This window comes from Paramacrobiotus metropolitanus, unplaced genomic scaffold, assembly GCF_019649055.1.
Source record: "Paramacrobiotus metropolitanus isolate TYO unplaced genomic scaffold, Prichtersi_v1.0 Parri_scaffold0000012, whole genome shotgun sequence".
Lineage (NCBI taxonomy): Eukaryota > Metazoa > Tardigrada > Eutardigrada > Parachela > Macrobiotidae > Paramacrobiotus > Paramacrobiotus metropolitanus.
This window is the reverse complement of record NW_026570232.1, coordinates 1,150,570-1,172,447: the sequence shown is the minus strand read 5'-3', so window position 1 is coordinate 1,172,447 and position 21,878 is coordinate 1,150,570. Positions and strand designations below refer to the sequence as shown.

The window sequence follows — 21,878 nt, the reverse complement described above, 5'->3', positions numbered from 1 at the left end:
GATCCTGAGCTGCTGATTGTGTACGCGCATTTGGCTTTCCTCGAAATCATGGCCAAACATTTCGATGTCATTCAATTAGAAATTTAAAGCTAAATCAGAAATACAAGTTCTACGTGGTAGGTCTAAGGTAAACCCGAGAGGAGACGTCCGTGAAATTTCGATTGTTGCCGATAATTTTGTGACGATGGCACGATTGGCACCCTTTCATTCACAACTGCCAGTGCGGCAGTTCCGGATAGTGCGGCGAATACTAAAGTACAGTAGACGGAAGAGGCAGAACTTTTAATTTTTACACCGGAAAGGCCTGTCGTCAATTCCTTGTGAAGTTGTTATGGTGTTCATTGTCTATTGTTACTTTTTAGTTTAAAAACTGCACAATCACCCACAGACATTACATAATCCTCTGCATCTAAACTTTTACTGTCTTTAATTTTTTACAGCAATTGCAAAATAAGAAAATAAGGGACAATCGTTAAAAGCGTCGAAGGGCAAGGCAATCATCAGAAGTATGCTTCAAGTTATACTACTTGTACGAGTTTATGCCGAAGTTCGAAAACCTTGGACGGAATTCCGGATTGCACTGTTTTGCATACTGAAGTAGCCGACTGGGAGTAACTGCCTGACGAGCACACGCTGCAGCGTACATTGCTACTTCAGTCAGCCGAAATGTTGTTGTCGAGGCAGTCGAGCCATGGCCAAACGCAATGGAGCTGGAACGTGATACATCATACCGCTCACAACTAAGATAAAGTACTAGGTCAGAGTTTCTTTGCCATCCATGGATGCATTGTTGCCTGGTTCTCACGACATGATGATCGTGTAGTCCTTACGCTGCGAAAGACTGTCGTTATCCATCTGTGCTGGCTGCACCACAGTAGTCTGCATGCGCCTACGGAACTGCTACCACAACGTCGCCATAACCTGATAACCAACGATGTTTTCGCTGTACAGGATTCGCGTCACGGGATGTTTTATATACGTTTTATTGTTCATAAGGATCTGTGCAACCGGTAAGTAAATGCTTTTCGGGCTAACTAAAATCACAGAGCTTTGCTATTTACTGTTATGGATGCAGAAAATGCCAGTCCTCCATGGCAACTCACGGAATTCCTGCCTGCCACGCCACCCAGTTCCTGCTCGGAATTCGCGCACATCAGGAATTCCAAGGCAAACAAGAGCGATGGTGACCGACGGTCAGTGAATTGTGGCATTTCATTGGCTGAAACCGTTCAGCCAATCTGAATCGCGCAATATTCTACAGCATTCTTCTGTTGTGCAACGACCAAACTGCGGACGAGCAGAACGGCTTTCGTGGCTTGGAACTGGAATGCTCGCCACGGGATGCTCACAAATGGAGCAGCGATGGACAGCAGGCGACGGGTTATGTCGGAGAACAGCTGTTTGCTATTTCCACGAAAGGCCGCGTTCGAATGATAAAGGTAAGTGGAAACAATCAGACAAGTTCGAAGCGTACAGTAAAACTATCCAATCGCAGCGCAGCGCGGAAATGCAACGTATTGCAACAAACTGGGCTGGATACACATACTTTACAAGTCTTAAAATTTTGTTTTTGTGAACATTTCACTTATGTAAACAGCCTGAAAGGCTTCATGATGTTCATCGCTGTGTATCCTGAATTGTGTTGCCAGTGTACAAACAGCGTAAATATCGATGTATAGAATACTTTTGCGTTGGACTGATTGAGTCACCGAACTAACGAAATTACAGCCACTGAATTAATACGCATTTGCGCATTATTGCTTCCGTTGTGAAGGCTTAAACGGAACATACATAGGGTAATACATACATCTGTTAACTGTGCTGGCGCTAAATGTACAGGCGTTCGTGGTAGCCAACCGGTCTTTCGTTGTCGTCCTCATCGAGCGCAGTTACAGTTTCCTGTACGAAGTCCTCGAGGACGACAAGGGCATTGTCCAGATTGTCAAACTGCAGACCATCCCGTACAATTACCTTTCCGATGTCACTGCCGTCTACGTCTCGACGGGCGACGTGTACGTGGCGTTCGCTGCTTTTGAACCGGAAGGCGTCGATAAGACCCGCCTACAAGACATGATCGCGCCCGTGTATCGTCTGCACAATGCCCGATTAAAATTGTGCGACTTTGCCGGTGTCACGCGCAGTGTGGCGGTGCGTGGTTGGGAACACGAGGGCGGATTTCCTACTCTGGCGTACGCGGCCTACTTGGAAAAGGAATCCGATAAATCGGCAATCAACTTCTTTGATGTGTTCATGGACGACGAAGGCAGCTGTCGGGTGGCGGAGCGGCATTTCCAGTCCAGCATCAAAGAAGTCAATGATCGACAACTGTGCGGTAGGTATATCTATATATAACCGATTTCATTGTTTATACATATGTTTTTATCTTTGTGAAATATTTGGTACAGTTAAAGAACTGTGTACAGTACACATTAATGCTGCTTACTTCTTGTAGTTAGCGTAACCGATGTAAAAATGTAAATGAGTTGTAAACGAGTTCTGTGTGTAATCCAGAGTTGTGTGTTTATTCAACAGGTATTCAATCGATCGAAGTGCTACAGAAAGATGCGATAAAATACCTGGCCGTTGCCTTGAGTCCCGTCGACCAGAATCAGGATTGCGGTCATAACGCCATGACAGAATCGTTTATTTTCCAAACCGACGACAAGGCGCGACATCGTTTTATGGTTGATCGCTATATTCGGTTCCCTGCAGCCCAGACACGGGTATGTTATCTAGAAATCGCATCAAAATCTAGAAATCGCATCAAATCACAGAAGCTCCAGCAGTTGTTCCGTGTACAGTTTTCGGGATTCCGCTTAATCAAAACTTCCTGCAATGCGGACGTGATCCAGGCGTTTGGCTACTTTTCTAAGACACTATTCTTCACGGCGGAGCAGTTTGAAGATGATAAGGTCATCTTCCTGAAGCGCATTGCAAGGCTGGATACTCCACCCAATGTGTGGCATTCGTCCGTTGGATACTGCAGTGGACAGCGTGCTTTGTTAGCGTTGTCGAGACCAGATTTATTCGGTAAACCTAATAATAATGATTTATGGCAGTTTTTAATTCACGCTGGACGCTTGGTAAGGGGTGGTTAACCAAATTTCGGAAAATAATTTTTAAGAAGCAGCCGATCGGTGACAGTCGTAATCGGAGTTTCGCTGATTAATGGTAATGGAGTGTTTAATGTGTAAACCTAGGCGTTCCCGTATTAGAGCTCCACTGCGGCGGGTACGATGCTCCACAAACCCGCCCCAACAGAAATCTTCCCGAAGTGAGAACGGATGCTAGGTCGTATTACAGCCTCAAAGACAACGATGAAAACAATGACCGGCCAGAAAGTGCTGCCTTCCGTAACGTGACCTTTCCGACTTTGCCTGCCTACATGGACGTCACCCCGGACAATTATGTCGAAAAAGTCGAAAAATCAGAACATGGTAAGCAGCAAAACCGACAACCTAATCTTATTTCTGGCTGTTCAGTTGAACAGTTATCGAATTGTCGTAGAGGATGACGGAGATGACGCGGGCCGTTCAACATCTCATTGGCACGGTATAGTCTCATATAAACTCTGGAAGAAGAAGCAGGGCAATTCAAATTCATCGATGGTCTCCAGACCAAGCCCGGCTTTCCTTGAACAGAACCAGGCGTCGGAAATCATCCATCCTTATACCCAGTCGCCGGTGTTCGTAAGTTCCACTGTCGGCGTTCCGCCAGACATTCCTACTTATTCAGGAAACACCAGGTTAGCATATATTCAACAAGGCTGAAAGCAAAAAAACCGGTCTTCACTTTTTAAAAAAAATGTTTTTAACCGGTTTGGGTAACAAAGGTCACTTGTGCTACTACTGTTAAATTCATTTTTCAGGTATCAAAATGTATCATTACCGCTCACTCGGCCATCGTTTCGGACGCTAGGAACCTCACCGAATCTCTTCTTGAGCCCGTCGATGCTCAACAATGGCAGTCCCGTGGGATCCAATCGGATCTCATCAGGCGACACTGAACCGGATCCGGGAACGTTAGCATTCGACCAGAGCAGCGATCCGCCAACTCTGGCCCACGTCACCTCGGAGCCGGCCCCCAGCTCACAAGAATACCTCCTTCCGTCCAGCCACATACCACCGGCCAGCTACGAGCCGCCTTTCTGGTCACAGGACATTCCCGGTAACACCAGCACCGTCCCGCCCAGTCCGCTGATCAACCAGCCCCCAGTATATCCGTTTCCCGGGGAGAATCCTCCCAACGCCGAATCCTACCTGTACCCGATGTATCCACCTAACCCGCCGACAGTACCAGTGCGGAGTGATACCGTTTATCCGAACCCGTACCCCCAACCGCCACCCGGTATATACGATTTTCCTAAACAGCCACCGATGTACTACCCCGAAATGAGCTATCGACCGCCGTACCTCGAGCAGCGAATGCCGGAGTATGGGGCTCCAGCAATGGGACCAGAACAGGCGATGAAGGAGAACGGACGATGGGGTGGTGGAAAGAGTAAAGGGCTGCGACGCTACAAACGCCGATACAGTGCGCCTGGTTAAGTGGATAACTTGACGGTTTTCCTTGTTGAATTGTCTAGATGGTTTGGTGTTAATATTTGTGATCGTGGTTTTGCTTGTATGAGGTAAATCGTTATTAGAATATGTGATTTTTCATGCTTTGTTGTGAATGCCTGACCTTCAGCTTTTAGTATCTCTTCATGAGCTGCTTGACATACTCGTACTTTTTTAAATTTAAAATGCGTTGAGAACTTGCTCAGTGACTTTGGAAGCTAAAAAATAAAACGGTTGGTTATCATGAAAACGTTAGGTGATCAAGTTGTAACGAATATGATCTGTCATGCCAACTCGAATCCATGCAGTCATCAGCAAGGGCGTAAAACAGTAACGTTCGATGCTGTACACTACACATAAACAACTACAACAGAGCTTTTAAAAGCCGAGCTTTGAATGCGATATTTTGTGATTAGTACTAGTTTTCATGTGTGACCTTCTCACTTCTCACCGGTCGAGAAACAGCAGCCACTGGAAGTCACAATTCAGTATAGTACAGAAAACTACAGCATAAAAGAGAAGACTTACAGAGCTGCAGCGCGCACGCTATTATTCAAACAGCGAAGATCAACTTTATTATACTGTATTATGATTGCCTCATTTGCCTGTATACTTTGATACTCTACTACGGTACTCGAACATAATTTGGTCACTTTGTCTCGTATAACTGTAGTGCGTAAACAAGTCAGAAATTTCAGTTGTTGCCAGAAAAACGTTATTCCATCAGTGAGACCCTGCCGACTGCTTGGGTGTACTCTCTTGGACCATGTCATTTGTAAAAGTACTGTATGAAGTACTTCAAGTGCTGCATGTTCGCACCGATTGCATACTTGTCACTGAAGGTGTTCTGAGTTCTCACAGATGTGGTTGCGATATAAAAATGTAAGTTGAGGGAACCGTCCCAAACAAACAACGTGTCCAACCTACTGAACCTAAGGAGCTTTTCTTCCCGCGATCGCGATAGTGGAGCAATAGACGACCGGAAACGGCACTAGTAACAGGACAGTTTTATATTGCTCTTGGCATTCTTCGTCGGTAAAATTGGTTGTTGTTAGTTTCATCCGAGAAACTCTGCTCCACTTTTGCGATCGTAGGCTTACTTTCCAGCAGTTCGCTACCAGTGCACAGCAGTTAATCGCTCAACTGAGACAGAATTCTTGAAATTTGAAAGGTTCAGGCAAGAGTTTAACAAGCGGAACAAGCTGATCAAGCTGATGCAAGCTGTAACAAGCGAAGGCAAGACTGAATTCTAGAAATTGTGAAGAAGAACAGCTAGCCGGTAAAAGGACAGAAATTGAAGCTAGAAGAAGAACAGCTAGCCGGAATTGAAATTGAATTGTGAAGAAGAACAGCTAGCCGGTAAAAGAGCAGGAATGCATAGCGCAATGATGAATCATAACTGGGTGGTCTTATGATTGTACAACTTCTATCGCTTCAATATGGCGACTGCGTAGCCCTTAATTGTTAACTAACGCAACATGTAGTTACAGCAGTAACTGGTTTCGTGTCGTAATCAAGGCAAACGGAAGCGATGCGGACTCTGTTAAAAAAAGACGTATAGTTTATATAGTACAATTGCTTTCTCAGGAAAACACGATGGAATAGTTTTACGCGCCAGATGGAAAAAGTGGAATAACTGCCAGCTTATCCACAACCGTAAAAGTAAAATTTCATAAATTTTTTTTAAAATCCCACAAGAAGATGTTTGCAGTTGTGGCAATAGTACATCAATGTTACGATTTTAATATTTCTCTGCATTTAAAATGTTTAGTTTATACTGCCGGACAGATGTACAATACATGCATACTTGCCTTTGTACTACCGTATGTGACTTTATATAGTTTTGGCGCTATATCCTGACAGTGTGTCATAATGTTATTATTGTAAGTACGCTATTGCGCAGTGTATTGAACACTATCACCGTCGCTTCGATTTAGCTAAATTAATCACACAATTGGGTATATGTTGATAAAATAATAACTTATATTACGTTAGTACTTTCATGTGATGACCGTTAACAGTACAAGGGATCCTAGCCTTGGTCATAGACATCGGGCAATGACTGGCCTACTATGTATCGTGGATCTTTATTTGTTTGTTTGTTTCCGTTTTTCCGTGCAATGCGACCGATGGTAGCAAGCGAGCATGGAAATATTCATCGCGATACTACTGTCTGGCGTCTTATCTGTGTGGGTCCGTCACCGCTTCTGCGTCGCGGATCACTTTGTTGCTGTCATTTCGTAGTCAATCGACGAAGAGAAAACGTTTTGGTAGAAGTTCCCAGACAAGCAACAGCATTATCTTGGATAAACTTTTTGCCCAGCGATAGTAAACTTGTGGTCATTTGGTAGAAAATTGCTTCGTGATTGGGTCTTAATTTTATTTTTTCTGCTGTTCAGCAAGTGTACTGTCTAATGGTTTGAGAACGTTCATCACCAATATGTTTGTCAGTGGATTTATATTTATTTTTGGCATCTCCATATCCAGAGCTTTAGCAGGTAGGTCAATTACAGTAAAAGGTCATCTAGTTTGCTTAGATTTAAAGACGACTACAAAATACTACTAATACTCGTATAATTATGTTTATTCGAATGTATTCCCAGTTTTAAGACACATTTTATTGTAATATTCACATGAGAAATTCAATAAAGATAATAGAAAATGCGATGTCTGAGTTAACCCTAACATCACGTTATACGCTCCAGAATTTCTAACTGTTACTTCGCACTAAGTGCACAATCTTACTTTTATGTGTAATCTTCAATTTGGCTGTTTCAGCAACCTGGCCGGCGACACTATCAACATGCTCTCCCGAAACCTTACAATTATCGCGGATCCACGAGTCTCGTCTGAAAGGTGACGTCACCGCCACGACTATTGTTAAGGGTCCCAGCGACACATAGTGAGTTTTCACAGTCATTCCCCCTCCGCCGGCTAAATAACCGTTCTAAAATGCATTTTCGCAGTTTCGTTTGCGTTTCCCTATTGCAAGGAAAAGGTCAATCCGACATATACTGCCAGTACATTGGACGGAAAGACTTTCTGGAGGAGAAGTATTTTTACAAAGCGGCATCAGTTTCAGGACACATTTCTAGCTTTCAGGTACAACGCATTTAACCATTTGCATTAACAAACCAGTTAATCCAAATATCGAGGCATGAGTAAAAAATAACGCCTTATCCATTATTGCTGGCATGCTGTTGATAATTTAAAATATCTATATATCACCAAAACATATCACGATAGCAGCGACTGCTTATAAAGTTGTCACCAAGTTGGGTATATGTAGGTGACCAACAGGAAAACGTCCAGTTTACTCATCGCATCCGTTCCCGATGGACAGTCTATCCTGTTCCTCTGTCATCCCAAAGAAAACATCCTAAAACTGATTGTTGTGGGCAACATCGGTGAGAAAGGTGTCGGTCAGCACTCCATCGTGCAGCACAAGCGCTGGGCCATGATTCTGTCGTCCAGTTCGGCCGCGTGTCTGGCTGGAAACAAACAACAATGCAACAGTCACATTCCCAGTTCGCAGATTTATCAGGGTAGTCTGCTGGTGACCTGCGAGAGCGACGAATACGGGATATCCACGGCCGTGACCGGCTGGACCAATGGCAGTGATGTCTACATTGCGCATGCGCTCGCCCGACTGGATGACCCGGCCTCGCTGACGCTGAAAGTTTTCCGAGTGGCCAATGAGAGTGCGCTATCAAAATGCCAGCTGACTTCTGTGGCGTCCACGCGTCTCGATGGCATTTGCGGTACGTTTTTGTGTGAATTACTACTGTCTTCGTCTTAATTGCTAATATGTGTTAATTGCAAATTTTTTACAAGTTTAATATAACTTCCCCTATGTGCAATACATACGGCTGTTTAATACAGGTACGAGGAATTAAGTACATCATTTAAATTCTTTTAATTTATAGGGGTTCAATCCATTAAAATTCTTCGCTCATGGGGCAAGTATTACCTTATGATATCGAGCAGCCAATGTAAGCCCACACCGGATGCCAGCAAACGTACACCCAGAAACCTGCTTGGCATTATGTGGAACACGAAGACTGGGAGGTTCATAAAAGACACCCTCACCGAATTCCCTGATACCGCTTACGTAAGAGTACCAGGAAATAAAAGCTTAAATTTTTCTCCGTATATATATATGCAATCGCAAACAAACCTCGTTGGCAATCACAGGGTTCCACCCTCGCGACGACATCGGCATCCACCTTTGTGCTGCTCGGCCAGCCCGACACGCCCAGTCGCATCTACTGCCTGACCATCGAGCCATCGAAAGGTGGTTTTGTTGAAGCCAGTAACCCCATGTCCATCTACGGGAAGGCCAGTGTGACCGTCGTGGCGCTACTGCATCCAGCGCGTGGTCCGGCGTCCGGCACACTTGGCGTATACAACAACAACAACGGTCAAGTTTACATCTCGCTGGCTTGGGAAATGGGCCGACAGAACTTTGGTACGGTGGCCTGCTTTACACCTGCATCCATCGGTACATGTCGAGCAGCATGCTAACGCAGCGATGACGCTTTGCAGTGAGTGTTGACAGATTGGCTTGTCCCGGTTACCAAGTCCCCGAAGTCGGCAGACCTATGTTACCGAAAACTGACCAGGCATATTTACGTCAGCCAGTCAACGAACAGCCGGAGAAACTGTCGGTATGTGGTGAATCATGGGTCATGTTTTCGAAATCTCGGCCGAAATACGCCGGGTTATGTAAATCGGCTCTATTCGATCATGTGATTTATACAGACTGTAGCCTAAAATGTCCAGCTTAATAAGGTGTAACTTGTTCGCTATTTTAGTTAACGGCAAACGGCACATGGTCCATTTTTAACCACACGGGAAAAGCTAACTGCAGTGCGAAGCTTGGTGAAAAGCCTTTGCCGGAAAATTTCCCGTACGGATCGCAGGATATTAATCTGCCGGAAGTCGCCACTCCGCCTTCGCCGCCGGAAACGGTCACGTTGCTGTTACAAAACTTTTTGCAGCCTATCCTTCCCCAGTAAATACAATCGATCGAAAAATTTTTCATCCTAGCCAACGACACAATTCATAGAATGATATTTCAAGTATAAATATGCATTTCTTTTCAGAGTCAATGTTCAAAACTTAGCGAGTGGTTTCATCTTACCGATGACCGGCGAATATCGTTTACAGCAACCGTTATTGCCCCCCGCTCCTCAAGTTTTTACAACTGGTTAGTATTTTGTGAGGTTGTGATGAAAGATATCAAATACGACTATTTGAAAGATTTACTATACGATTATCGATTACCTCTAGAAGTGCAAATAATAGATGAGCGTTGTATTATGCATTACGCATTTAAGGAATTACTTCCTTGTCAACAATAATGTTGTTACACCGTAATAAACGCAATCAAAAGCTTCTTTATTTATAATTAGCTTATGACTGATGTTACCTAATTGTATTTCTGTCTACAGTGCCGAGAAGTCCTTTAGACGAACGCTATTTGGAAGGTCTGGCAAAACACTCTCAATAACTGAATGTATTGAAACATGGAGAGTTATCTTTGCCTTTTAGATTGGTTCGATCAGATCGATGTGTCCGACTACGAGGAGATCATTCCAGAATTTGTGACAAAAGCAGTTAAGGTATTAACACAACCGCCTTCTATGACCTCTCCTCGTCTGCAGGTGAAGCCGCCGCCAGTCCAGGGTAGGCAACGCATTAAGAGAGCTTGCATTAATAGAACACTTGAAGCTACTAACGAAGATGCAGGTGAGCTAACGAGAAATTCTCTCTCAGGTGCGTTAACCTCTAAACTGACGGGCTCTCTTCGTTGGCTAGCTGAGGACCCCGCACCCGAGTTCTCCACCCAGTCCACGGTCAAAGTCGACATGGAGCCCGGCATCTTTGTGGGAGGCGGGGCGGAATCACGTGATGTAGCGCTTCCGGATGACTACGAGGAGCTCGACCAAAGTAAGTACTACTGGCTGTTAATCCAACCGCTGCGGAATTGCAAATGACGGCCAAATTCATTTCATTCGATCGCGTAACTTGCTACCTTGCAGTAATTGATAAATGGTACAACGTACTTGGAGCAAAACAATAGCAGTGTAGCGTAAAAAAAACTATTGTTATTTCGGTTTATGCAGCAACAGTTGCGTAATAATTTTAGTTATATCCGTACAAAACTAGAATGGTTGTAGGTCCACGATTTCGAGCGCAACGCGGTCGGCAGATACCGGTGTATAACATCACCGTTCAAGAGCGACGTACTACGTACGCACCTATACCGACACCTGCGCTCCCTTCTCGCGTTAACGCAACAGGTGACAATTGCTAATCGCCTGCATTGATGCGCAAACCCATAGAATCAAGACTAAGACAGTTACTTTGCAGATCCTACAAAACAAGAGTTTCCCGAGGTGCAACCAGAACGAATGGTGTTCCCACCAAAGAGATATCCTGCAGAGAAAGCGCCTGCTCCGATTCTACGTGAGTCTACAATTCTACACTGAATGTTCTTTAATAGAAGTACATAAAATTTATGCGCATCATACACTTACATCGTAATAATCCATCCCCTAGTTCTTGTGAATTTGATGGCAATTTTTGCTTTAGGAAAACCAATGAGGCCTGTTAATATGCGCCGTATTAAATTCGGCGAAGCCATCGAATCAGCAACACCGGTCCCAACTGTAACAAAAGGTCTGGAGCCTCTTCCGGCGACTCAGTTCACATGTAAATCAGCCGTCCAGTACTTTTCCTCTCATTTATTTTTCTAATACCCGCAACCTGTATATAGATCGCCCGATAAAATCTAAGTCGGTTTCTCAACGAGTAAACCGTTTACGCTACAACGATTCAATGAGTTCCAACCGAATTCGATACAACGAGACGCTTATGTCTCATCGGATCCAGTTTTCCAACGACTCTCAAGCTGCACAACCCGATTTGCCTTTCTCAGTTCGGCCACTTCGCAAGTCATCCAAACCACCGTCATTGATCCTGCTGCCATCGAAATTCGAACTGAAACGACCGGAATCATCGATTGCGGCTCCCTTCAAGCACGCTTTCAGTCAGGATTACGAAGAGGTCGTCCAGATTGTCCCCGAAGATATCGCTCATTACGAAGATTTCCAGCCCGCAGACATTCCGCGACCACCCCGAATGTTCATGAATCACACTCTGGGAAGGCATGTTGGGGCGGCAGAACAAATACCATCCCAAGCTGTCAATGCAACCGTTCACGAGGACCTTGAGGATGTGGAGTATCACTACGACGACGAGGACTTCAGTCAGCATGTGGGCGTGCCCAAGCCTTCCGTCCGACGTCGCCACAATGTCACCGGACAGGGATTTCAACGGCTGCGCCATAATGCCACACTGCAAGGACCAGTCTACGAAGAACCTGCGCCGGTTTATTTGATTCCCAGTTCCTCTGTCGCTCCTACTGTCGCATTGCGTAAAAAGGTCACGAAATCCAAATCGCACGTGACAACCAAAGGTATGCATATTGCTAATTCTTTTCTGCATTTAAGGTTGCGGTGCCGGCCACACAGTTGATCAGATTCCGTTTTTGCTTTGTTTAGGACCCACCAAAAGAATGCGATACACGGACTCTCTGCCTCAACGTCGCACGCCATCGCGTCGCTTGCACATTGATGACAACTTCGTTGGTCTCGATAAGTTGCGTCACACCAATGTATCCGGTAGTGATCGGCTTAGTTTCCACGATAGCGTCCGCACTGTGGATCGTCCGGGTGTTTTTCCTGCTCCAGTAAGACGGAACGCCTCAGCACGAAGCAGAGCAAAATTGCCTTTAGGTAAGCTACCAATAAGCCTGTATAAAGTGCAGATTCTGATAACTGGCGTTTTTTTATTAAATAAGTGCTCTGTAATAAGTACATATGTAAGTAATGCATCAAGTTTTGACGGCCTTACACAGTACAAAAAATTTGTACCTAAAATTTATACCTTCTGTAGGAAATCAACCTCGGTATCGATACGGAAATTTTACGAGATTGCCCAGTCGTATACCACCGACTGCTGTACCAACGATGTACACCGTACTTGACTTTTTCGAGATGTCAACCCCCGGGAAAATTGGTAAAACTTCGTAGACACAGTTTTATTTCATTTTTTGATTCGTTTAACTGATTATGAAATATTTTAAGTACTGGCTTATTACATGCATCTAACCGACGCAAAGTTATCCTAATTAAACGCTACCTAGTACCTACATCTAACTAGCCTTTTTACAAATCATACGTTGGCGCTACTTTTATATATTTCCGAAATTGCAAGGTTATCCACGAAAGCGGACAATAATGTACTTACCGTTAGCTGTAAAAGTGAATTGATTTAATTTTGTTGTATAGAGAGCACTACCATGGAACCCGGACTGCATATTAACGATACGGCAACTGGAAACGATCGTCTCTTACACATTGAAAATAATTATGCGCAAGACGGAATCAGTTTTGGTAACGACACATCGTACCTTGAGCTACAGTTGAGCACTGCTTACCCACCGGTACAATTGCGAAGAAATTACACTTCGAAGCCGGTCGGAATTACGCGTCCTCCACGGATTTCGGTTGGGACTTATCTATTCAACTACACTGCTAAATACCATAGAACCGCTGCGCCTTACCTGGAGCCTAACCCCGAGCGATTACGCTTTGATGATTCACGGTGGGCCGATGACCTGTCGCGGCGTAATGAAACCTTTACCCGTCCTGTCGCGCATCTGACCACAAAACCGTACCGCCTGTACGCAAATGCTACGGATTTACAGCGACTGAACGACAGCGGACTGTTTGATGAAGAAGTGTTCACCGTTGCTCCTGTGTTTGATCGAAATGCTACGCTGATGTATAAGCCGCCAACACGATCACCGAACATCACTGTGGTCTTGCCTTCCGCGCAGGAGATGACGGAACACGATGAGGACTACATTTACGATTACGAAGAAGGAAGAGTCCCTCACAACGTAGCGGGAATGGCTAAGCCCGGTCTTTCCCGCCGTAAACACATGAAAAGTATTGAACCCACAAATTGTTTTTTATTTTCCTCAGTCTGATTTATTGCGATGCTGTAGATTACCGGGAATCACGCCTTCGCCACAACATGAGCCTCACCGATCGTATCCGCTACAGTGACCCTTCTAGTGCACCAGAGCGAATCCGCTTCGATGACGTCAAGACTGTTCACGAACTACCGTTCCAGCTGAACACCTCGCTACTTTCCCAGCCAGCCGCTCCTGCATCATTCAACCAAGTGGTCCCTGTTAACGAAACTGCAGTATCCAGAATGAGACACGATGACACTGAGGCGGTTTCCGACAGAATGAAGTACACCAACCAGACGTACTCGGTGAACCCCAGATTAGCACAAGACCCAGAAGTCTTGGATTTGACTGAATATGGCGAAATTGATGAGGTTCTCAGGTTGCGATTTGAGGACACGCTGGGATTATCCGACCGTATAAAATACCACAACAGAACCGGCATTACCATGGGCCCACATTATACCGACATGTTGTCTGAATACCCGTTTTCATCGGAAGCACCAATGTACAGCGCTGTGGACGATGGCAAAGCCAGGATGCGACACAACGATACTATGGTATTTGTAGACGAAAACCGGTATGGTGGTACCACAAAAGCATATAAGCCCATTTTCAATCGCACGCTACCGTATGCCAGTCTGCCGCCAACACTGCCTCCTCTGGTGTACAAACCACGTACCAATGATAGCCGGATGAGGATCGGCGCGTTGGACGAGCCGCAAAGGATGTCGCATATGGATGACCTCTCGGCTCACGAAGTACCGGCGCCCATTGCTTCACAACAGTTCACACCTGTGTACGCGCCGATACAGCAACTGTCCTTACGCATCGATGCGACTGCGGAAACAATTCATCGACTGCAACATGATGAAACCTTAGGCGTCCTGAACCGTACCACATACGACGAAAGTCTGGATGCACCTGAAGCTCCTGGAGCCTATATTGGTCAACCAATGACTGGCGCTGCTGTGACCGCACCTGTTGCCTTGATAGATATGACGTATCAACCTTTTACTAATCGAAGTGCAGTTTATAGCCACCGTTTGAGTTCCGCAGAACTACACACCGATGACGTCCATGAAGTCGCCGCACCCATGATAAACACAAGCCAAAGTATAACTGCTACCGCTGCGATCCCGGTATTCCGCGCCGCGCCAATGCGTTATGACGACACCGTACTCACAGATAACCGTATAAAACATAACGAGACACTGGGCATTTCCAGCCGAATGGTGTATGATCAAGTTCTGGAAGATTCGGAAGCTTCTGGTCCAGCAATCGAACCACAGAGAACAGCAATAGCCACTACTTCCACTCTGCTTGAACCCTCACCGTTCGCGCCGGCGTCTAACAGGAGCCGACTAACAACGGACCACACCGGCGATCAAGACAGACTTTCACACATGGACGATTTGAATGCGCACGAAGCTGCTGCTCCTTTCACAACCCACCGCGTTCAGTTTGCTCCACCGTATGGTCTTGCAGCAACCCAAGAACCACGCCACAACGGAACCGCTGCCCGTTTACGGCACAATATAACTTTGGGATTTGCAGATCATCCTGAACAGAGTGGAATTCCGGAAATTGCGAAAGTATTTCGCCCAGCTTTTGTACCGCAGCCTCCTGTTATGGTCGTTCCATCAGCGCCGTCGCTTCCTCTAGCAAGCGTAATATACATACCTGCCGTGAATGGCAGTATTGCCTACAGTGATCGCCTGCGATTCCACGACACTGCCGGACAAGATCGGCTGTCTCATACAGATGACCTCTCCGCACACGAAGCTGCCCTACCAGTACCGGTCTCTGCTGTTTACAGCGATCGACTGCGATTCCACGACACTGCTGGAGAGGATCGGCTTTTCCACACGGATGACCTTTCGGCTCACGAAGCTGCCGCACCAACCTCCGCTGTTTACGACGATCGGCTGCGATTTCACGACACTACTGGACAAGCTCGACTGTCTCATATAGGTGACCGTTCTGCACACGAAGCTGCCGTACCAGTACCGGTTTCCGCCGTTTACAGCGATCGACTGCGATTCCACAACACTACCGGACAGGATCGGCTATCCCACACGGATGACCTTTCATCCCACGAAGCTGCCATACCGATCTCCGCTGTTGCATTTGTTACGCCGGCAAGTCCTGGTGGAATGAACTCTACATACAAGAATTCCAGCGTCCAAAGACTGTCCAACATGGACGACCTCCATGTTCCAGAAACCGCTCCATTACTTTCTCTAAATCAGCCGCCACCCATGCGCTATGTTCCCGTAGAGATCCGCAGCAGAGTACGCCATAATGATAGTGTTGGAGTCAGCAGTCGCTTAGGCCACAATGAGACGTTTGGTGTTGCAGAGCGACTGACATATGATCAGACCTTGGAGGTTCAAGAAGGGCATAGCCCGGTCCCTGCGCTGTTGCCGGCCGTTCAATCAACAGCTGCGGCAAGACTCTTTACAGACGCACCAGACCAGCTAAAACGCACTGATCTTGAGACGATAGAAGACGGCAGATCAGACCAGTATCCCACTTTTCAGCCGGGTGTCCGTTTAGTACAATACGTTGATGATGGCGTGGCCCGGTTGCGGCACAACCAGACGCTAAGTTCCGATAGAGTTCAGCATGATGAGCACGATTTCGCCTATATTGCAGTCAACGCGTCTCTCTCACGGCTTCCCGGCATTCAAGTTGGTCTGCCGGAAATACCCCAGTTACAAGTTGGCGCGGACGTTCACCCACTGGATGATCGCCTGGCTTACCATCACCTCTCCCAAATAAACCATTTCACGTTGCCTGAACAGCCACGAGACAATCGGTTAAAGCATGATTACATATTGGCCCCAGAAAGCGACCACCAAGAGTTTCAACCCCATTTTCCTGCTTTCATCCCAGTCTTACGTCCGGGAGTGCATCACGGCATTCCATCACAGTATCCCGCGGACAGACTTCGTTTCCAACCTTTTGCGCTATCTGACGGCATTCGGCATAACCACAGTTTTGGCCCACCCGAGAGAATGCGATACAACGACGACATGCGCGTCCCGGAGTTACCGTACGTTGCGCAACCGCAGAATATTAGAACGGGATTTGCCACTGATTACCTCCCGTCTGTCGGGTTGTATCCAATTGAAACTGACGCGTATCGTCAGGCCTGGCAACCGAGTACCTGGACGTTACCAGACGACCTCTCTCCGCAAATACCGGATATCGACATGGATACTGGGGTCACCCCATTCTATGCACAGAATGCAACGGTAAGTCCGATTGCCGGCATTTCCGCCCAAGCGACACCCGCGCCAATGCGAAATGTAACCAAACACCGAGACCTGCACGAAACTGATTACACCGACAGCGCCGACTATCCCATCGAAGTCCACCGCATGCCGAGGACGACACCGTTGCCGCAGCGTCTGCGCGACCATCCAAACGTCATTGAGCGCCTGCAGCATAATGAAAGCATCAGCGAGCAAGATCGTCTGAAGTTTCAGGAAGGTTTCAAACCCGACAACTACTCTGAACAACTACCACCCTATCAGGGTATTCCTCCTAACCAAAGCGCGTTAGGCTACGTTCCGGATCGTGACCGTCTTGGCATAAATGTGACTTCCTGGACAGACAACATGTTGCCTGAATTTTCTTGGTTACCGTATTATCCGGGCGCGTATTACCAGAACGCGTCCCTTCCACCGGTTTTGGAATCGCCAAAACCCACGTACGCACAAGTGGTTCCTTCGGCCAGCCGACTGGTCTACAGTCGCGATGACCATCCGACAGAAGCCCTGCGACCTATTCCAACCCTCCCGGTACAACAGAAACCCATCGAAGCCTACCAGCCAGTTCCTACCATCCCGCGCATTACGTATCACGATGCACCTATCGTGTTTGATGGTTTGAGATCTCAATACGATGTTCCGGAGAGATTGCGCCATTTTGAAAGCCTGCCGGTACCGGAAATCCTGCCGACCGTCAACGTTACATTGCAACGCCCGGTATTACCTTATATTCCTGCTAGCATTTATCCCGAACTTCACAACGAATCGGAGCGCACGTATTTCACCGAGCAATCGAAATTCGAGGGACCAGGTTTACCGCAACCGCAGCTTACCGCTGACCGTATGAAGTACAGTGAACACTCTGGCCAGCCAATGGAACACGAAGAAGCTCGATCTCCGCATGTGCAGAATATCTCACTAAGTCAGCCACAACGATATCCACTTCCGACTCTGAGTGCTGCCTTACCGCACATCCCTTCGACTCCTTTCTGGACCAATGCTACCGTTGCGTCACCACGGCACCCCGATTTTATTCCGCCCTTGAGAAACATTACGTCGACGGTGTCGGCATTTGTGCCGGTTCCACTACATCCAGTTCATCCTGGTAGCGACCAAATAGTTCCAGTTATTCCCACGCAAAACGTTAGTATGGTACTACCGAGAGCTCAGCGGAAGTTTGGCCATTCCGGCGATTTTGATGGAGCTCACGGCATGAACCGACTCCGACATAATATCAGTTTGGAGGAATATCACAAGGAACCCGCCATGCCGGTCACACAGGGAGCACCAAAAGCTGTGTTCCCTAACACCAGTTATATGGAGGCGCAGCGGCATGATGCTCCTCCAGGCACGACGGCTGACACCTTTTTACTGAGCCCCCAGAAATTCTCTCCGACAAACCAAACGTTCTTTACAGGTGAATTATCCGTTGATGTCATAATTCGGTATTCTTTTCTTCTAAAATTTTGTAATATCTGCAGAGCTGCACCCGATCCGCCCTACGGAAATTTTGCCCAGTCCCACTGCGCCTCTTTTTATCGGCAAAATGAACATTTCAAAGATCACAGACGAAGATGTAGCGCAGAAAATCCGAGCGCAACAAGGTGACCTTTCGCCCATTATAAAAGCGCAATATAATTATGAATTATTGGTTATTGTACAAGTGAATTTCTCAATTCCAAAACATAATAATTGCTAATGTTGCTTTTGCAGCTAAACCATACAAGCATCCAAATAAATATATGCTGTCGAGAGAAGCCATGAATGACGAGCTTGTGGAATCGGGATATGACGAAAAGGCTATGTTTGTCTTCCCACCAAGATATGCGCCATCAATGCGCGATCACCGTAAAATGCATGAACATGTCACTCGCAAACGGCCCCTGGCTCAACGCGATCCCGTCGAAGGGGACTACGAAGAGAAAGATTCACTGTAAGAAGCCTCTGCTTTTGTCATATTAATGCTCCTAAAACTTACGACTGTTGCATTGCACTGTTAGACTGGAAGCGGATGTTGCGGCTGAAAGTGATACAGGTAAAGTTATCCTATATAATGACAAACTAAATGACCAAACTATCCAGTTTCCTTTCATTAGGAAAATATGAGAAATTCGCTAACTTTTGCTACCGTGTGTTTCCTTGGAATTCACACAAGTGACTGCATCTACGTATATTGTGTGATCCGTACTTAGTAATTCCCTGCTGATTCTTGACCTTGTACAGATACCACGTACGACCAGTTGGAACCGGAAAGCCATGGCGCAGATTACGGCGACTCACTCCAAGTTAGCGCGGTTGAAAAGTCGAAGAAAACCCATAGCAAAGTGAAAGTCACCGTGCTTAAACAAAAAGCTGGAAAGGATGGACAGACGGACCAATCAGGCACATTTGATCAGCAAGAAGCCTACCCGGAAAAATCCAATCGCTTACGGTACTACGAAGATGACGAAGTGGAGAATACAAAGGAACTACAGAGGTGAGACACTACAGTGTCGGTGTAATTTACATAAGCCTATTACTTCAGAAATACTATAATTATAGATTAATGTACTACTGTAATATTATTATAAGTATTGTATAACAACCGCTTAACCATAATCGTTATGTTATGTTGCAGCTCGAGAAGTAAACACAGAAAACCAGCGAAAGAGCCAACGCCTTCGGCACCACCGACCGAAGCGTCTAACAACCTGACAGTGCAAGTCCGACTGAAGAATGTCGTCAAGGTCATTAAGGGCGGAAAGCGGGCTCAGCTTCCCTTGTCACCGTACAGCACAATGATTGTACCAGAACTAGTGCCGTAAGTCTTGGCCCTGCACTTTGCCTGTATTGTCGCATCCGTTCATAAAGAAAGTGTGGTTAACCGTTATTCGCTTTAGGAATCCAAACAATCTGTCTTTGCCCACGGTCAACACGAAGATCCACGAAGTGACCATTCATAACCGCTCGGTTAATGCAGCGGACAATGTGGTGCTGAATGTTAACGCTTTTCTCGGCAATGATTCCACATCCACCATGCATTCTGTGAAGGTTAAATTGGTACAGTCGAACAATGCACCGATGGCCGAAGCGTGTCGGAATCGGCTCCGGATAGAAAATAGCGAATACGTCAGACACGTTTACTGCTACCGCAACTCCACGGATGTGCCAATCAAAGTAGTCGTTACCGGTGGAAGTGGCGCGTTTAGCTTTTCGATAATCAAGGACTTCAGAGGGTAATGTCAGCCAGATACGAGATCTAAGCTTGAATTATATATATACCGGACATTTTACAGGGTTCATGACGGCCGACGCTTTCGATTTGAAGAAACCGGAGGTGACCTTTATCCAAAGGTTTCCGTAAGGCCCGACGTTGGAGCCAACGATCCGAACTACCTGCGACCCGATCACGAGTATCACGTCCCAGTGCGGGTGGTGGATGATGTGTGCGAAGATTCCGTCGAGACATTTTTATCCATAAGCTACATGTGTCGCCGATCACGACGCTTCGGTTAGCCAAGTTGTCTCACCGCCATGTTAAGTATTTTTTTGTCGTTATATGCTGAAGCGCTTTGTGTTTCGCGGTTCCGCATTCATGATGTTTTGTTTTGTCACCTGGCTTTGAACGATTGTTCCACAAAACGCAAAGCACAACTGTTTGTTTATATTTATCATTTAATTTTCTGAGTTCTCCTGAGTTCTCCTGTCAGTCTGTATTCGTTTGTTCTGTTTGATTAAAATCCTTACCCCGGACTTGGTTGAGTGAAAACTGAAGCATACGACGTCGCGTCAGCTTGAGCGTTGGTGCATAATGTAGTATTATACAAGTAGTAATTTATGCTATGGTAGATAGTTGCACAAAAAAAATTCGTTGCGCACGATGTAATTTAATCAGCAGAATTGATGCAACTAAGCAGGAAACAACGTGCTCGCATGCAGTTTGTTATAACTCAATTGTACGAGCACTAATTCTGAAACCAAAACCCAAAGTGAACTTTTATTCGTTTGTTTTGTTGTACGATATCCCGCATGCTTCGCTCGGATTTATCGTGTTGTCTTTTTGAAAATTCTGAAGTTGCGCTTTGAACTACCTGTTGTCGAACTTAAGATACATTTAAGCGCAATGCACCTTTCGGGAAGTGTTAGTGTTAGAAATAAGCATCTGTATTGTGTACTCTGTAGTAGTACAGATTGTAATCTGTATCTGTACATACGAGTATATTCTGCAGTATCGCATTTCTACGAGTAACCCACAACTCACAAGAATGGTGTAACAGCAACAGCCAAAAAGTAAAAATTTAACTTCACCTAATTGTAAGCCCAAGGCAAAACTGGTATGGTTTTGGTGCGAAAGGGAAGCAGACACACTGGGACTTGTATTTATTTTTTAAGAAAAACGTTTGCATCGACGGAACCATACTCAGCACGATCAGTCTCGAGCCAGATCCTGTTTGCGTGAATCACAAACGGAGCAGCCATAAATATCAAAATATAATTTATTTGATTTTGTTAACAATGAACTAAACTGTCTGTAGTACTCTGTACCAAAATTTAATCTCAATCTGGTAGAGGTGATTATCAATTCCGCAATGCACTTTTGCAACTTAATTTTGTTCCCTTGCATTTTGTTCCTTTGCAGTGATGCAGTTTTGTTCCTTTGCATTTTGTGAACGGGAAAAAGTAAACCTTCGATGGGGATTTTCAAACCAAATCAAATTTGTAATCAAATTTTCAGTTAGGAACATAATTAATTTTTTATCTTGTTTTCTATGATATATAGCTTATACGCAGATTTGACGGAACTGTCTCTCCTGTCAGCTCGTGTTGAAATGCAGTTTATGCACCCGTACAAATCGACAGCTGCTCACAGGAAATGCTGTCAATGTCCTACGTATCTTCGCCTCTTGTTATGTTAAGCGTCATGATGTGCAGAATTGCTGCCGGTATAACAGCAAAATTACATAATAAAAATTAATCCTGTCAGATACCATCGTACTGATGACCTCCTTTAACTTA

General features: G+C 45.8%; 3 protein-coding genes across 3 annotated transcripts; all 3 read left to right on the top strand.

Moving 5' to 3' along the window:
* Positions 1–488: 488 nt before the first annotated feature.
* LOC129584160 (uncharacterized) lies at positions 489–4,790 on the top strand. The gene is made up of 9 exons (XM_055476280.1): positions 489–1,010; positions 1,076–1,193; positions 1,262–1,439; positions 1,840–2,332; positions 2,533–2,723; positions 2,802–3,030; positions 3,201–3,437; positions 3,508–3,745; positions 3,869–4,790. Exons 1-9 carry the CDS (start codon positions 935–937, stop codon positions 4,545–4,547), a joined length of 2,439 nt encoding a protein of 812 aa, XP_055332255.1. The 5' UTR covers positions 489–934; the 3' UTR covers positions 4,548–4,790.
* A 4,089-nt stretch (positions 4,791–8,879) lies between these two features.
* On the top strand, positions 8,880–11,320 carry LOC129584099 (uncharacterized). Its single transcript, XM_055476203.1, has 10 exons — positions 8,880–9,027; positions 9,105–9,226; positions 9,374–9,573; positions 9,665–9,768; positions 10,013–10,048; positions 10,113–10,247; positions 10,338–10,511; positions 10,742–10,864; positions 10,935–11,030; positions 11,157–11,320. Exons 1-10 carry the CDS (start codon positions 8,880–8,882, stop codon positions 11,318–11,320), a joined length of 1,302 nt encoding a protein of 433 aa, XP_055332178.1.
* LOC129583976 (uncharacterized) lies at positions 11,257–20,476 on the top strand. The gene is made up of 13 exons (XM_055476047.1): positions 11,257–11,276; positions 11,341–12,042; positions 12,128–12,361; positions 12,522–12,644; positions 12,917–13,579; positions 13,639–18,300; positions 18,365–18,487; positions 18,597–18,816; positions 18,884–18,918; positions 19,107–19,359; positions 19,501–19,683; positions 19,763–20,098; positions 20,159–20,476. The coding sequence occupies exons 2-13, from the start codon at positions 11,403–11,405 to the stop codon at positions 20,376–20,378; spliced, it is 7,692 nt and encodes a 2,563-aa protein (XP_055332022.1). The 5' UTR covers positions 11,257–11,276; positions 11,341–11,402; the 3' UTR covers positions 20,379–20,476.
* Positions 20,477–21,878: the final 1,402 nt, after the last annotated feature.

Excerpts from the sequence above, each read along its gene's own strand:
- LOC129584160 (XM_055476280.1), top strand. The coding sequence starts at position 935 with ATGTTTTCGCTGTACAGGATTCGCGTCACGGGATGTTTTATATACGTT. Across the intron at positions 1,194-1,261 it reads AAGAGCGATGGTGACCGACG|CATTCTTCTGTTGTGCAACG; the intron begins GTCAGTGAATTG and ends AATATTCTACAG. Across the intron at positions 1,440-1,839 it reads GCCGCGTTCGAATGATAAAG|GCGTTCGTGGTAGCCAACCG; the intron begins GTAAGTGGAAAC and ends CTAAATGTACAG.
- LOC129584099 (XM_055476203.1), top strand. The coding sequence starts at position 8,880 with ATGTCCATCTACGGGAAGGCCAGTGTGACCGTCGTGGCGCTACTGCAT. Across the intron at positions 10,049-10,112 it reads AGACGAACGCTATTTGGAAG|ATTGGTTCGATCAGATCGAT; the intron begins GTCTGGCAAAAC and ends TTTGCCTTTTAG. Across the intron at positions 10,248-10,337 it reads GAAGCCGCCGCCAGTCCAGG|GTGCGTTAACCTCTAAACTG; the intron begins GTAGGCAACGCA and ends ATTCTCTCTCAG.
- LOC129583976 (XM_055476047.1), top strand. The coding sequence starts at position 11,403 with ATGAGTTCCAACCGAATTCGATACAACGAGACGCTTATGTCTCATCGG. Across the intron at positions 18,301-18,364 it reads AAACCAAACGTTCTTTACAG|AGCTGCACCCGATCCGCCCT; the intron begins GTGAATTATCCG and ends TAATATCTGCAG. Across the intron at positions 20,099-20,158 it reads ATAATCAAGGACTTCAGAGG|GGTTCATGACGGCCGACGCT; the intron begins GTAATGTCAGCC and ends GACATTTTACAG.